We start from the raw sequence: 16,560 nt of genomic DNA, 5'->3' as shown, positions 1-16,560 counted from the left end.
GAACACATCCTCCCAAATGCTCTTATTTCCCTAGGAAAGGATAACAAGGAGAGTTTCTACAGGTATGATATCAACAGGAAGGTAGTCAGGGGAAGTGTGGGACCCTTACTGAATAGGGAAGGCAACATAGTGACAGATGATGTGAAAAAAGATGAAGTATTCAATACAATAGACTCGCTATTTACACAGAGGTTATGTTCTTGCATAACCCCATGGTAAGTCAAATTTTGCATAACAAGGGGAGCCAGGAAACTGACCAGTGCAGCAACCTGGCCCTGGGCTGTCCACTGCTCACAGGAGGGGGGAAACTGACCAGTTTTGCTGCACTGGTCAGTTTCCCCACTCCTGTCAGTGGCCAGGAGCTGGAGCCTGGCTACTGGCAGCCCACCACTCACAGGAGCTGGGAAACTGACCGGGGTGCTGCAGTGTAAGTTTCCCAGCTCCCCTGAGTGGCAGGCAGCCTGGAGCCAAGTGCAAGCTCCCTGCCACTCAGTCATGTTTACCTGACATTTGTGTAACTTGAATGTGCATATCTCAGGGTTCTGCTCTACTTTTTTGCCTCAGTTTTTACAGGCATAGTTAGCTCCCAGACTGCTGCACTGGGCAGCAAAGTATGGGGAGAAGGAGAGCAGCCACCAGTAGTGAAAAAACAAGCTGAGGACTGTTTAGAGAAGCTGGAGGTGTCCAAATCCAGGGGCTGGATTTAATATATCTGAGTGTGCTGAGAGAGCTGACTGATGTGATTGCGGAGCCACTGACCATTATCTTTGAAAACTGTTGGTAACTGGGGGAGGACAATTAGAAAAAGGCAAATATAGTTCCCATTTTTAGAAAGGGGAAGTGCCAGGTTTTGGAGAACTACAGATCAGCCAGTTTCAGCTCAGTCCCTAGAAAAATAATGGAGCAGGTCCTCAAGGAACAGTCAACTTGGATTCACCAAGAGCAAGTCATTCCTGACCAACCTTATTTCCTTCTATGATGAGATAGGTGGCTTGGTAGATATGGGGAAAGCGGTGGATGTGAGATACCTTTACTTTAACAAAGTTTTTGGTATGGTTTCCCACAGGCTGCATCTATGCTACGAGATAAATTCGAATTTAATTCTGTTAGCGCGATTTTTCCCATGTGACTGTCTTCAATGTAAAGACCATTAGCTTGATTGTGGGTGCACTGATCTCGAGATTACAAAATCACAGTTGCCTGACAGGTATAGCATCAAGCTCGAATTGAAAAGTTCGATTAAAGAGAAGTGTGGAAGCACCATGTCTTAAAAGTCAATTTCTTAGCCTCCAGATAATTTTGGGGAGTAAAGGCACTTCGAAGTAACCTGGACACTTCGAAGTGTTCGTGGCTACATGGCATGCTGGCACTTCCAAGTTTGACACTTTGAAGTTGCCATGGGGCATAATTAGCCTAATGAGTTGCTGCATATGCATCACAGCACTTCGTTAGTAATCTCCCAGCAGCCTGATTACCCTGCCCCCTTCGAAAAAGAGGCAAGTGTAGCCATAGCTGTAGCATAGAGGCAGCTGTAGTATTCTTTTTGGCAAGTTAAAGAAGTATGGCTTGGATGAATGTACTATTAGGTGGATAGAAAGCTGTCTAGATCGTTGGACTCAGTAACTTTATTGATTGGTAGCTCAATGTGTAGTTGACAGCTAGTTTCAAGCAGAGTACTCCCAGGGTTGATCCTGGGTCTAGTTTTGTTCAACATCTTCATTAACAATTTGGATGATGGGTTACTTTATGTCCTCAGCAAGTTTGCAGATGACGGTAAGCTGGGGGGTAAGAGAGGGAAGCTGGAGGGTAGGGATAGAGTCCAGGGAGACCTAGATAAATTGGAGGATTGGGCCAAAAGAAATCTGATGAGGTTCAACAATGGTAAGTGCAGAGTCCTATTCTTGGTATGGAAGAATCCCAAGCACTGCTACGTGCTGGGGACGTGCTGGCTAAGCAGTAGTTCTGCAGAAAAAGACCTGGGGATTACAGTAGATGAGAAGCTGCATATGAGTTGTGTGCCCTTGTTGTCAAGAAGATGAAAGGCATGTTGGGCTGCCTTAGCAGGAGAATTGCCAGCAAATCAAAGGAAGTGATTATTTCCCTCTATTCAGTGCTGGTCAGGCCACATGTAGAGAATTGCATCCAGTATTGTGTCCTGTGCTACAGAAAGGAAGTGGACAAATTGAAGAGTCTAATGGAGGGCAACAAAAAATGGTTAGAGGGCTGGGGCACATGACTTATTAACAGAGGCTTTATTTAGTCTGCAGAAGAGAAGAATGAGGCAGGAATTTGATAGCAGCCTTCAACTACCTGAAGGTGGAGAGCGAAAGAGGATGGAGCCAGGCTATTCTCTGCTTCCTGTTTAGTCATATGCAACCACTGTGGTCTCAAGTTGCAGTAAGGGAAGATCTAGATTGATTATTAGGTTAAAAAAAGAAACTATATACTAGGAGGATGTTGAGGCATCGGAATGGGTTGCCTAGAGAGGTGGTGAAAGCTCCATGCTTAGATTTTTAAAACAAGGCTTGACAAAGCCTTAACTGGAATGATTTATTTGGGGTTAGTCCTGCTTTGAGCAGGGGTTGGACTAGTTGACCTCCTGAGGTCACTTCCAACCCTAATCTTCTATGATTCTTTCCCAAGTCCCTCTCCCATCCCTGCCTCTCCCTCCTAATCCAATAGGGGAATAAAAAACATATGTCAGCTTCACTTCTGTTTGTCATATGGCATGCAATACCTTTGTTGAAGTGGCAGGTCTACTTCACAGCATGTGTGAGACTTGTTGTTGTCCTCTTTAGCCTTGTGGTATGCCTGGTGAAGTTCCTTTGTTGTCATGTGGCACTGCTACTAGTCCCTAGTGTACTCACCCTTTTGCCTACGTGTAATCTGGTTGTAGAAGTTTTACTTCTTTATGGTAGGTCTATAGCTGTGCTTCCATGATCCCATTTCCCGATTGGCCCAAGAGGCCCAGTAATTTCTGTTTAATCCAGGCAGGAGTTTATTGCAGTTGGACAGTCATACGCAGCAAAGGCAAGTTACTAGGTGTATTCATTAAGGTGAGGAATCGGGAAAAGGCATATCAAAAACATGCAGGGGAGAGGAACTGCATCTCTTCTGTGTGATCCCCAGGCAGCAAAGTTTAAAACTGTGGCCAGAGTGGTCATAGTTGCAAGAAATGGGGAATTGTGAGACAGCTGCTGGAGGGTCACCCAAACTATATACAGTAGACCCCCGAGATACGTGCACTTGAGTTACACGTCTCTTGGGTTACTGCGACTGAGTGGCAGGGAACTGGTGCCTGGTTCTTGGCTGCTGCCACTGACAGGAGCAGGGAAACTGACCAGTGTTGCTGCCCCCATCGGTTTCCTAGATCTGCAAGCAGAAGGGAGCCAGGATGCCCTCATCAGTTTCCTTGCTCCTGTCAGGGGCAGCAGCTGAGAGCCTGGTAGGAGCAGCGTCTACCTCTGACAGGACCAGGGAAACATGTCCGGGGTGGCAGCCTCCTCACTCCTGGCAGGGATGGCAGCCAAGAGAAAAGAAGAGTGGGGAACCTGACCAGACCCAGGGCCTTTGCAGCCCTACTCACAGGAGATGGGAAACTGACCAGCACTGGTAAGTTTCCTGGCTTCGCTGAGTTAGGTGAATTTTGAGGTGGGTTGTGCAGGAACGCAGCCCTTGCATAAATCAGTGGTCGACTGTAGTATCCTCACTTGCACTGTGTTGACCATGGCTCTTGGAGGAGGTGTTTTTATTCCATCATTGTAATGGGGTCCTTATGCCACTAAACAAAAAGTTGAATGTAGACGTGCACAAATAGTTTTATACAAGGTGATTTCCATCCGCTTGCCTTTGTAGTGCAGACCAGGCTTGAGTCTTAGGTTTGTTTTGAGTGCTTTTTCTCTCCTGGTGCATGTTTCCTTTAGGTGTGTAATCCAAGGTAGACACAATTGCTGTGTCACATTAGTAAGTTACAGGTCTCCTCTTTCGAGTTGCATAAACTTTCACCTTCTAGTCATGTCGTGCTACAAAATATTGGGATTAAATAGTAATGATTTAACATTACAGGAAAGATATAAGTAGCCTCGGATTGAATTTTGCTGAACTTCTAGTGATCAGTGGAAGGGGATGTCTCTTTCATTTGGAGAAGATGTTGTTTTCTTTTTAATGGCACCTATCTTAAGCTGCTCAGAGGATTTGAATCTTCATGTCCAGCAAAATTTGACAGATTAGAAATGATGGGAAGATGATGATGTTGGCTGCAGTTCGATCAACAGGGACTAGTATGCTGGACTCCCCCAAACACTGGTATAAAAGAAGAAGGTGCTGACAGCATGAGAGCACCTCCCCTTTAGAGTACAGCAGTTGCCTTAGTTTACGTGAGAGTTTCAGTCCCACGTACCTTCGCATAACTGACATTTTGTGTAAGTTGTGGGACAGCTTTTCTTCCTGGCAGAACGCACGTTCTGCAGCCAGGGAAGCAGCAGGAGCACCTGGAGCGCCTTTTGAAAGTAAGTCCTAGGGTTGGTGGGGGGCAGGTGGGGACGGTTAAACCTGACGGTGGTTTGGGGCCATGGGAGGGAGGCAGGGGGCGCGGAGGGGCAGAGTTGAGGTGGAGCCACGTGTTGGGGGTGAGCTGGAACTGGGGATGTTGAATTGGGGTGTGCGGGCTGAGCTGGAGACTCATGTGGGGGTGGTGAGCCAGGCCGTAGGGAGTTTGAACCAGGGCCGTGTGCCGGGGGGGGACGGGGGGTTGGACTGGAGCTGCACGTGATGGGAGGGTGGATGTGGAGCCACATGCGAGTGGGGCAATTGAAGGTGGAGGTTGAGGTAGAGCCACACGTGGGGGTGGTGAGCTGGAGCTGTGCACAGGTGGAGAGTCAGGCTGCAGGGGGTTTGAACCAGGGCTGGGAGGGTTGAGCTGGAGCTAGGTGGTGAGCGGGACTGCGAGGGGGGCTGAACCAGGACTGAATGGAGCTGGGGGGTTGAGCCAGGGTTGGGGGGAGTAGGATTTTGAGTTGCATTTAACTCATGTTAATGTAAGTTAAGCGCACTTCGAACTTGCGCGTTTTGAGGGTTTACTGTATATCTCTCTTCCAGCCCGTGTGAAATAACATGAGCCTACTCTAGCCTTACAGACATGATGCAAGGCCCGTCTATTTGAGCAGACTGTCAAAAAGGGCTGAAGTCCTTGAGCTGAGTTCTTTTTTGTCCGGGAGCAAGGTGGACTGGGAGGTTTAATTCATATGGGGCTTGCTGAGTGTTGGTTAGGATGTATTGGGTTGGGTGGCAGGAGGAGGTGGTTTGTAACTCCTCATTGGTGTGCATTTAAATTTACATCAGTGGCGCTTTGAACTCTGCACGGATGTTCTTTTGTGTGGAGCATTTAAGTCAAAATGAAAATAACGTACATGGTTTATACTAGCAGTGCTGTCTGGTTAGTACGAATAAAAATCTATTTTTAGAGTCCATCTTTAGAGTCTGAAGTATAAATATATGAAACCAGGGACTGAGTTTTCCAGGGCACGTAGAAATTTTTCCCAGGTGGGAAGGAACCATCCACTTCTGTAGAATTATAAGTAAGCTTTCATTAAAAATAAATTCCACTTGTAACCTTTGTGAGGGCAGAATGAAACTCTGAAGGATAACCAAAGCAGTAATATCTCCCTAAGTCTGTAAAGAAACAGCCCTGGTGTCACTGCCTCTGTTGGCAGAAAGGAGCATAGCTGCTGCTGCTCTTAGTAATAGAGGGCCCCAGAAGGATTGGAGGACACAACCGCTGCAATTGAGGGCTCTGTGTGTTTGTTTGTAGAGCTGACCTCATCTTGCCATCTGCACATCTCTGTAGGGGTTTGGGAGCAGAGGAGGAAAAATATAAATTGAGTTATTGGGGCCATGAGATGTCCAGTAATAATGACTTGGCCTGGTTTTAACTGAAATATTATAGGGGGTACAACTTTGATTTATCACCAGCATAGGGATGGAGAGGTAGCCATGTTAGTCTGTGTTCTAACAAAACAAACCAGCAGTCATGTAGCACTTTAAAGAGGCCCTGATCTTGTAATTAATGTGGTTAGGTCCAGTGGGGGTATCTCCAGAATACATATGTGGACAAAGCTGGTAATGGGGTTGGCTGCAAGGAAAAGTTCCAGGTTCTGTATTACTGTGGTAGGGCCTGTGGTTGCTAGTGAGAATTTTCATTAGGTTAGGAGGTTGTCTATAGGAGAGACCAGGCCTGTTACCTAGGGCCTTCCAGAGTATAGCATCATGTCTCAGAATAGGATGTAGGTTTTTGATGATGCATTGCAGGGGTTTCAGCTGGGGGCAATAGGTAATGACAAGTGTTGTTCTGTTATTGACCTTCTTGGGCCTGTCTTGAAATAGCTCATTTCTGGGTGAATTGCAGGTGGTTTCTGGGTGGAGTATAGCTGAGTCATCAAGAAACTGGGGCCATGTTTAGGCATGTTGGCAACAGGGTAGATTGATTTAGATTACTGATTTTAATTGTGATTTAAATAATACAGTTTTAATTGTTTTGCATTTGTACTTTTTTTTTTTTTTTGCCCCCTAAAGAGAGGCTGATTTTTTTTAATGGTCAGAAACAATTGGCACATGTTGATTTGCAATTAAATTTAGTCTTTCTGCTAAATATGGAACTTGTTTTTGCTATATAGTAACACTATTATTTAAGCAAATATAGGTATATCTTGGTTCATTTACTCAGATTATTTTTATTATGATAAAAATAGTGAAAGATACGTATTTTGTTTACTAGCTGAATTTTTTTAAAACTTTTACTTCTACCAAGTGCTTTTTGGATGGAAATTAAAATCCAGTTGAAATACACTAAACCAGAATTTTTGTTTAGGTAAATAATGCCACGTTAAATGGTCTGGATGCCCAAGAAAAATAGCTTCTCAACACGTTTTGTATTTAAAACTGATTAATCATACAAAAGAAATACTGTATAACCTGCAGTTAGCAACTTGAATTGTTTTTGGTCCCCATGTTGTGGAAGACTTTAGAAATAGTAAATCTCGTCCTCTCACATCATTTTTATTCATAGATTGGAAGAGGGAAAGCAAGCCTTTCTGCCTTTTCAATTTTGAATGATCTTGTCTGAATTGGATGGCTGAAGTAGTTGAATAAACACAAATGAAAAAGTACTCCCACTCTGCACTGCAGAAGAGGCTACTACTGTCTGAAAGTGGGTTAGCACTTCAGTCAACTCTAGTTCCAGGTCCATAGACAGTGACTTCAGTAGTTTGGCTTTCTTCAATATTGGCAGCATACATGTAGCGCTTATGTATGTATTGTCATAGCAGTACCTTTAAACTGTTCTGAGTACCAACAGACAGTAAAGAAGAAGAGAGGCTTCCTCACTGTGGGTCATTTAAGGACAACTACACTACCACAATAATTGTGATGGAAAATCTAAACACAGTTTTGACTTGCTGTGAGGATGCATCTAGCTGTGTTTGCAGCCATGTCCCTGATACATGCAACCCTCATTGACAAACATGTTGGATCAAACTAATTACTTTCTTTGACAGGGTATCAAGCCTTGCTGACAACAGGGAACCACTAGATGCAGTAGATGACTTTAGTAAGGGTTTAGTTACTGCCTTGCATGGCAGCTTCACAAACCAGCTGGGGAAATACAACCTAGATGGAGCTAAGCTGGGTGAATAACTGTTTGGAAATCTGTTCCCGGAACAGTGACCAGGGGTTCGCTGTCATTCTGGAAGAGCATATTCAGTGTGTTCCCACAGGTATCAGTTGTGGGTCCAACTCCGTTCAAGATCTTCATCAGTGATTTAGATAATGGCCTAGAAAATGCACTTATAAAGTTTGCAGATGATACCTAGATGGGAAGGTTACAGTTGCTTTAGAGGAAGGGATTAAAATTCAAAATGATCTGGACAAACTGGAGAAGTGCTTCCAAGTAAATAAGATGAAACTCAAAGACGGCAAATGCAATCAGTCACACATACATAAAATGCGAAATGGCTGCTTAAGAAGAACTATTACGGAAAGGGACTTGTGAATCGTAGTCAATCACAAATTAAATGTGTCAACAGTGTAACACTTTGCAAAACAAAAGAAAAGAAAACAAAATGCCAAACACCCTCATTCTGGAGTGTATCAGTAGGAGGGTTGCAGGCAAGATATGAGAAGTAATTTTTCTAGTCCGTTCCATGCTGGTTAGGCCTCAGATGGAGTATTGTGTCCAGTTCTAGAAAGCCTTATTATAGGAAAGAGATGTGCAATTTGGAGAAGATCTGGAGAAGAGCAACAAAAAATGTTTAAGGCTACATCTACACTAGAGTTTTGTAGACATAACTCTCAGAGCCTCTACACGCACACTGCATTTTGTTGACAGAAACAGTTGACAAAAAAGCTGTGTAGACGCTGGGGTAGGGTCCCTTTTATCAGAGTGGATCAAAAGATCAATCTGCTTTCATGTGTAGATGCGATCTTTCGACAGAAGTTTTGTCAGAACATCTCTTCCAACAATAACTCCTGTATACAGATGCTTCTAGTGTAGGCATAGCGTAAAAGTATAGAAAACAAGACTTGCAAGTGTAACCCTTCCTCCAGAAGTGGTTGGCAGCAGTCCAGGCCTGGTTCAATATCTAGGAGGGTTTTTTTCCATCCATCTCACATAGAACTGGCTCAAGCCTCCACCCAGTAGCCTGGGTAATTCACACACCCTTGCGTGTTTCAGAGAGGCAGTGCTTCCCCACTCGCAAGCACAGAGTCTAAGTATAGGGGAAAAAAAAACTTTAAATGAAAGAGACAGAGATGTCACATGGCATTAGCTTGGGAAAATACTGCACTCATAATTCATAACTAACCCTCCAGTAACTGTCCCAGCTCAAATGGATTGAGCAGTGTCCTTTGCCTCTCAGGCTCACCTATCCAGTACTGTAAAGGTCTCATTCACATACCCAGACTTTCTCCTTACCCCACTTCAAGTGTCCCACTCTGTCCAGTCCATGGAGGCCTTAACACATCACCCTGATTCATTCCCTTATTGCGTCTAAGGCAGTGCCACCTTTGTGCTGGTCCAGTGTCCTGCTTGCTCCTGCCAGCAGCCACACTGGCCACCCACTGGTTGCTCCTGCCAGCTACCTGTCTTCTGTATTGTGGGTTTTGCTATAGGCAAAAGTCTCTGATTGCAGCTCTCTGTAGCTTCAGCTCATAGTGGCTTTAGATCTGGGCCTAGCCACAATGTCTACCAAGATAGATTCTCTCAAAATAATTAGAGACCCCAGGTTTAGATCTATCTTTAAACAGCGGGGAGGAAAATTTGTCAAACCAGTCTTACAGCTGTATGGCCAAAAAAGCTCCCAACCAGCTGGTTCAACCACTATTCTCAGATGCAGGGGAGCCCTGTGCGAGCCATATGTTACACAGTGATGATGACTGCCCTGTACCTACAGAACAACTTCAAGAATTGGTGAGACTCCACAATTCTTACACTGGGTGATATCATAAATTGTGACTTTACAACAATATATTGTTTACTATAGACGAGATGAAACTTCATTGCTTTACCTGCTACCCATCAGGTTTTATTTACAAGACATTACATATGCGCATCTTTGCATTTTCATGCAAATGGTCTCTAAAGGACGCATTCCCCAAATCCTTCAGCAGTATCGGGCTCCTGCAGGCACACTCCTTACACAAGGAAAGATTGAAAAATTAGGCTTATTTAATCTGGAAAGAGATGGTTGACAGGAGACATGATAACAGTTTTCAGGTATCCAAATGGTTGTTACAAGGAGGAGGATGAAAAAGTGTTCTTAATCTCTGCTTCCTCTCCTCTCCTCAGTTGGCTTAAATTAAATTAAATTAAATTAAATTGCAGCTAGGGTGGTTAGGTTGCACATCAGGAAAAACCTGCAAACTTTCAGGGTATTTAACCACTGTAATAAATTGGCTTGAGAGGTTGTAGAATCTCCATCATTGAAGATTTTTAAGAGCAAGTTAGACAAACACTTACCAGGGTGATAATACTTGCTCCAGCCAAGAGTGCAGGGGACTAGACTCGACCTCTTGAGCTCCGTTCCAGTCCTACCAGTCTGTGATTCTTTTTCCAGACAGTTTAAATCTATTTATGTCCTGTCAGTGCACCAGTACAGAAATCGACTTTGTCAGGGAGCCACCTTGTTGTAGTTAGATTTTCCCACCATTGTGATTACTGTAGCATAAATAGACTTGTGCTACTTTTTACTTGTGCTACTTCTGGAAATGTGGATACAGACCCAGATTTCTTTAGATGTGTGGTGTTTTGTCTTAATGACACTAAACTATATGTTTTGTGAAAAATATTAAGACTGTGAAGATTTCAGAGATAGCTCTAAAGAGCAGTAACCTTGTTCAGAAGGCCATTTTAATTTCTGGTAGCATCACTTTTTTTACCTTTTCTGTTTTCTAGAACATTATGGAGGAAGTGCCCACAGATGTCTTTTCTGTACAGATACACATTTTTTTATTTAGTATTCACTTGACATATATTCTGATGGTGCTCTTTGCTGATCCCTTGATATTTTACTGATGCTCCAGTGATGAACAATTCTAAAAATAAGTCATTATTCATTATTGTGAGAAACTGCGATGTAACACCTCACTAAGGCAAAGGTTTTTTTAATAGTTACTTTTCCTTTAGGGTGGAATACGCATGAAGATCTTGGTGTGCAGTATATGTCATGATGAAGAACCGGATACCTCTTGTTCTCCTTGCCTGTGGTTCCTTTAACCCCATCACTAACATGCATATGCGTTTGTTTGAGCTGGCTCGAGATCACCTTCATCAAACAGGTCAGTAGGATGGAGTTTATGTAGCCCTCTTGGGGAACATAGAGTATTTGGAATGAAAGGGAGGTTGGATTTGCCAGTCTTGTCTCTGAGGACTAATTTGCTGTCATAGTAACACTTCCTCATTTTCTGGATTTTATTTTTTGCTAATGAAGTGTGAGTTTTTCATAAAACACTGGATGGAATGTTGAGTAAAGAAATCCTAGGCGGCATCGACACTAACAACTTCTTTTGGAAAGTGAGGCTCTTTTTCTAAAGAAAACACGGCGCTTCCACACACACTGCACTCTTTTGATCTGTAATCAAGAGAATGCGGCTCTTCTTCCGGAAGCCCTCTTCCACTCCCAGATCAGGAAGAGCACCTCCTTTTGAAAGCTTCTTATTTAAAAAAAACAAAAAAAAAGGCATGTGTGGATGCTCTTTGGGCCATTTTTTTCAAAAGAGCAGTCCTCATGGTGCCAGATTTTTCAATCCCTTGCCCATTCATTTGAAAGAGTGGGGCTGTGTGGACGCTCTCTTTCTGAAGACCTCTTCCCAAGATCGTCTTTCAAACTATTGCTGTAATGTAGATGTGGCTGTAGTGGTGTTACCTCCTCCTTCTAAGTCTAGGCACTCACCATGGGGATTTTATAACACAGTGTTCACGCAACTGCAGTTAAATCTTTAAAATCTTGACAAAAATCATTTTCAGTGGAAATTTGATGCAGGCTGACCTGGGTGAAAGGATATCCTTGTTTTAAATGGAAAAGAAACATTTATGTTGAATTTGGGGCGTTTATGATGTAATTTAATATGAAGAAATGATGCAGTTTGCAGTTTTGACTACCAGGGAAAATAGGAAAGGGGGAAAAAGGTGAGATATTCATTAAGGTGTAGAACTTTCCTCTCCCTGCAAAATAATCTACACGAAGGACAAGAGGTCAGAAGATTTAGATTTCAGTGAGCTAGGAAGTCTCAGCTGCAAAGTAGAGTGGCTAGTGACCTAGAGAATTGGGAGTCTGAAAGAAAGCAAGAATCTGAAGCAGTGTAATGCTTGCAGGAGGGAGAATCCCAAAATTGATTGGCTTTTGATTCCTGAGTGCTATTTCCCAGAAATTGTCAGGGAGCAGGGCTAAGAAATTGATTTGAAATGAGTATGGGGAGAGTGGGAATGGGTACGAACTTAAAAATAGTTGGAGAATAGCAAGAACTGGCTGCTCGAACATAGCAGTCCAGAAATGCTGCTGATCTGCATTATTGGTTAGAGAGCCAATTGCATGCTAATAGCATGCTTTGAGCGGAAACAGTAAGCAGAGAATATTTATCTTTGTTGTGGTTTTCCATAGTACCCTGGCTATGCTTTCTATCTGCTTCCTAACTAAATTTGATCTGCATACCAATAGCTTTGTGGAATCTTTTCCCTGGATATAGGAAGTTTTCCTTGAGAGAAAGTAACTATATTTTAAAATTAAAAAAAAAAAAATCCTTCTGACTGTGATGGAGAACTCTTTCAAAGAGAAGGGTGTGTCAGAAAGCCCTAAAAGTTGGTCACACTCTGAGTCAATCTCCTCCAGAAGCTCCTCTACACAGGAAGCTTAAATGCTTTTTCCTTTATTTTGTCTGCTTCATTGCTCCAAAGGGGTGCAGATATCTGGGCAGGATATGGTTAGATATGTGCTTGCTGATGTAACTGAGTCCTGTTCAGTTCATGTCTTGGAAGATCAGGACCTTGCCCTAGAAGCAGACTGGAAACCTGTGGCATGGTCAGAGCTCGGTGGTAAGGTGTCAAAGAGCCCTGCTATGTTAAAAAGGGAATGGTAGTCTATTGTACTTTGCATGGCTTCCACAGACAACATTGTTACAATTCCTGTTTAACAAGTGTAAGAAATCTGTGGCATGGTCCTTCTTCAGAAGCTGAAGGTAGAAGAAAGCATTTTTGGTCATTGACACTGATCGGCTGTGTCTGCTCATTGATTGGTCAGGCAGGAACCATGCAGCACTTTTGCAACAGTATGGTTCAGTTTCCTCTTCACTGTTATGAATGGCATGATTTATCCTTGTGCATGTAACATTGACATCACCTTTCATAATTTCCCCATATCTCTTCAGTTTTACATGTGGTGTCCACTTTGCATACTTTTCCGCTTTAGCAATGGCATTCTATTGAGTTCCCTGAGTTCCTCTAGATCAGGGGGGTGTGAAGTGGGGGGCGGACCCCCTTGGGAGGGGCATGAAGATTTGTTAGGGGGGCACAGCACAATCAACTGCTGGGTCTCAAGCTTATCCATCTCATTAAAAATATTGAAATATGTTACTGTTTTTGTGTATGTGTCTTCACATTTCTATACCGATTAACAAAGTTTTTTCATTCTACAGACTTATTTTCTTACACGTGCCAGAAGTTTGTTTGTTTTTTTTTATATGAACATAACTGAAATTTCTTTTGGGTTAGATTACATTAGACAGGTTGGGTGGGGCCCTGCTGATTTCAGGGACAAAAAGTCATGCAGCCGTGCAGAAACTATGCACCGGCTTCCTGCTGCTGGGGGGAGCCTAAAACTTCACAGGCGAGATGAAGCTGGGGACTGGATCTTAGCCAGGGGCTGTCGGGCTACATCTGCACAGCAAAGTGATTACGAAAAAATGGTTATTGCGAAATAACTTCGTGAGCATCTACACTATGCACACACTATTTCCAAATAAATTCAAAATACCAGGTGCGTTATTTTGAATTTTGTAAACCTCGTTGCAGGAGGAATAATGACTATTTGAAAATAGGCACTGTTAAGACATAGAGTAGCGCTGTTTTGAAATAAGCCATAATGGCATCCAGTGATGCTATTTTGAAATAGGCACTAGGGCTGTGGCCAGACTAGCCCCTCTTTTTGGAGGGGCTGTGGTAATGAGGCGCTAACATGAATATGCAGTGCTTCATTAGCATAATGGCAGCCACTCGTGCTTTGAAAGTACTGCTTTCAAAACACACACCAACCCTATAGCCAGGGGCCTTTCAAAACAACCCCTTGATTTCGACAGCCTCTTCTTCCCAAAACCAAATGGGAAGAAGGGGCTTTCAAAATCAGGGGATCGTTTCAAAAGGCCCAGTCTACACGGGTGGTGTGCATTTCAAAAGCAGCACTTTCAAAGCGTGCACGACCGCCATCATGCTAACGAGGCGCTGCATGTTCATGGCAGCACCTTATTAGCATCTGCCAAAGTGCCTCATTACCATGCCCCCTCTGAAAGGAAGGGCTAGTGTGGCCACAACCTATGTGTGTGGATATGCTATTTCAAAATAGCTGCAGGCTATTTCAAAATTCATTTGTGTGTGTAACTACTCTGGAATGGATTATTTTGAAATAAGGCTGCTGTGTAGATGTAGCCTTGGTTCCCTGTGTCTGCCACATGAGAAAAGAGTTAGCAAAAAAAGATGCTGGGGGAAGCAGGGAGAGATCTCTCTCCTGCTTTCCTTAGGAGCTAAAGGCTCCCTAGGACTGTAGGGATAAGGCTACATTGTGTATAAGGGTGATAGTAACTAATATTGTTAATAAAGTCTGTGGGGTGTTTTACTAACAAAGAGGTCTGTCATCTGTTTGTGGGCTTGAGCAGAGGCAATAGAGAGCTCTCCCTGTCACAACACTAATGTAATAATCTTTGTCAGTAACTTTTTTGTGTTTAAAAAAAAATAAAAGGAGAGAGGAAGAAGTGCTAGTACTCAGCTGGCTCACCCTCCCTCTCCTCCAGCCAATCCCATGGCTGGAGCTGCCAGGGTGCCAGTACTCAGTACTGGCAAGTACCCGGCACAAAAAAGCACTGGACTTGTATCAAAAAACGCTTTGTGAAAACTGATAAGTCTATGGTCAATATGGCGATATGTAAAGTTATGAATTCCTCCTGTATAGTGATATTAGCACTTGTTTAAAACCAAACAGCCCTGCCATAGGCAAAAGTTGTTCAACAAGTTTCTCTATAATCAAGGAAATGGTGTTTACTTCAACTTATGTATAAGTGGTAAATGGTTTCCTTAGGATAGCTGGGGGAGTAGAGGACAGTAAACAGAATAATTCTTGCATTTTAGCAAACACAAGGAAGGGAAGGAAGGGAGTGTCTGAATAAACATTACTCTCAAGAGTAACCTTCAGAAAAATCCACTTTAAAGGGATATAGAACACCAAGTCATCTCTCCCACCTTTGGACCTCCGGGTGCAATCCTGACTAAGGAGAGGGTCTGTCACCATCTTGCTGAAAGACTGGGGACAGAAGAGGGAGAGAGACCACCTTGAATAAAGCCTTGAATCTTGTTTGAGGCTCCTATTTGTGTTTCATTTTCTTTACCTCCTAACCATTTCTTGTTGGGAGCCACAGCAGCAAAATATTGCGCGACACCTAGGGTTAGAGTGCAAGTATTGACGTGGCCCCTCACTGGTCTGCATTTCACATCATTACATGAAGCCTTCTTCTTTCCTCTAGTTGTCTGCATTCCTAGCTCTGTCCCCAAACCCATGTCTAAACTCAGAGTTTGGAAACTTCCAACTCTCCACCTCTTCTGTCGTCATTACTCCCTCATCTACTTTCTGTCACTTTCTTATTACTTAGTGTAGCATGAAAGACAGTAACTATGACAGATTCGGGAATCTTATGAGTTCTATTTTGGGTTAGCTAATGTCTTGTTATATTTCAGCCTTCAGTCTGAGTGAAACCTTTTGAGTGACTTGAGTGTTCATACTTGACGCCTAATGGATAGTCTGTGTCTGGAAGCTGTGACAGAGCCATGAAGGGTTATGATTCCTGCGTGGCTCTACTCCCAACTGAACAGTGGGTTTGCAGCTAGCAGGGCCAATGTCTTTGAATGACTCTTTCTAGAAGCTGATAGTGATTAAAGCCTAGAAATTTGAACAAGAAGAGACAAGGTGTCAGAGGCTGTTTTAAAAGAGAAGTACACTCTAAGTCTATGTCTACACTTTCAGAGAGGTTTTCTTCTCATCCAGACTTTGGTTGACAATCAAAAAGTAAAAGATATTGTTATTGTGTGTATTCACACTCATACTCTCTTGGCATTGTGCATCCACACTTAAGGCACTCGCATCAACAGTGAGAGCAATTAACAGTTCAGCACTCCATCTTTTTCCTGTAGGTACTTTGGGAAGACAAAAGAGGTCACAGCACATCGTGGATCTGGGCTCAGTGTCCTACAATAAATTGCTTTCTATCCCAACATTCCATGTGTTTTTGTCTTCAGTTCATGGCATTTTTCAGCATTCCTTGGAATCATAGAAAATCTGACTTGGAAGAGATCTCAGGAGGCTGTCTAGTCCAACCCATTGCTCAAAGCAGGACCAACCATAACTAAATCATTCCAGCCAGGGCTTTATCAAGGTTGGCCTTAAAAACCGCTCAGGATGGACATTCAACCACCTCCCCTTGTTTTCTGCTCACCCTGCCATGGATCCCAAACTGCTCTTCATCATTCTTCTTGTTAACACTAACACGTTAAAAATGGCAGTTCACTTAGGCTATGTAAACACTGCAGGGTCCTTATTTCAATGTTCTAATGTCCAAATATGTAGTGTTGGAAAATTGCATTCACACAGCCACAGCATAATGAAACGGAGCGTTCTCATTTACAGCCACAACATTACATAAGTAGCCTTCACAGGAGTCAGTAATAGCTGTGCTTTGTTCACAGACATTCCTTTTCAGCCTTGAAAGTGGGGGAGTTGGCAGTCACAGAAATGGAGTTATTTTGATGAAAAAAAC

General features: G+C 43.2%; 1 protein-coding gene across 10 annotated transcripts in view; it reads left to right on the top strand.

The window, feature by feature from the left end:
- NMNAT3 (nicotinamide nucleotide adenylyltransferase 3) overlaps positions 1-16,560 on the top strand; it is a 62,546-nt gene that overhangs the window by 10,148 nt on the left and 35,838 nt on the right. For 9 of the 10 annotated variants that reach the window (XM_075004650.1, XM_075004645.1, XM_075004646.1 and 6 more), the window contains one exon: positions 10,676-10,827. In XM_075004650.1, the coding sequence (XP_074860751.1) occupies positions 10,716-10,827 (112 nt within the window). In that variant the 5' untranslated portion in view covers positions 10,676-10,715. Of the gene's footprint in view, positions 1-9,380; positions 9,461-10,675; positions 10,828-16,560 lie in introns of all 10 variants that reach the window. The other variant, XM_075004647.1, reaches the window with a different exon arrangement.

Source organism: Carettochelys insculpta, chromosome 10 (genome assembly GCF_033958435.1).
Source record: "Carettochelys insculpta isolate YL-2023 chromosome 10, ASM3395843v1, whole genome shotgun sequence".
NCBI lineage: Eukaryota > Metazoa > Chordata > Testudines > Carettochelyidae > Carettochelys > Carettochelys insculpta.
The sequence above is the reverse complement of the archived record's forward strand: the minus strand, read 5'-3'. Positions and strand labels throughout refer to the sequence as shown.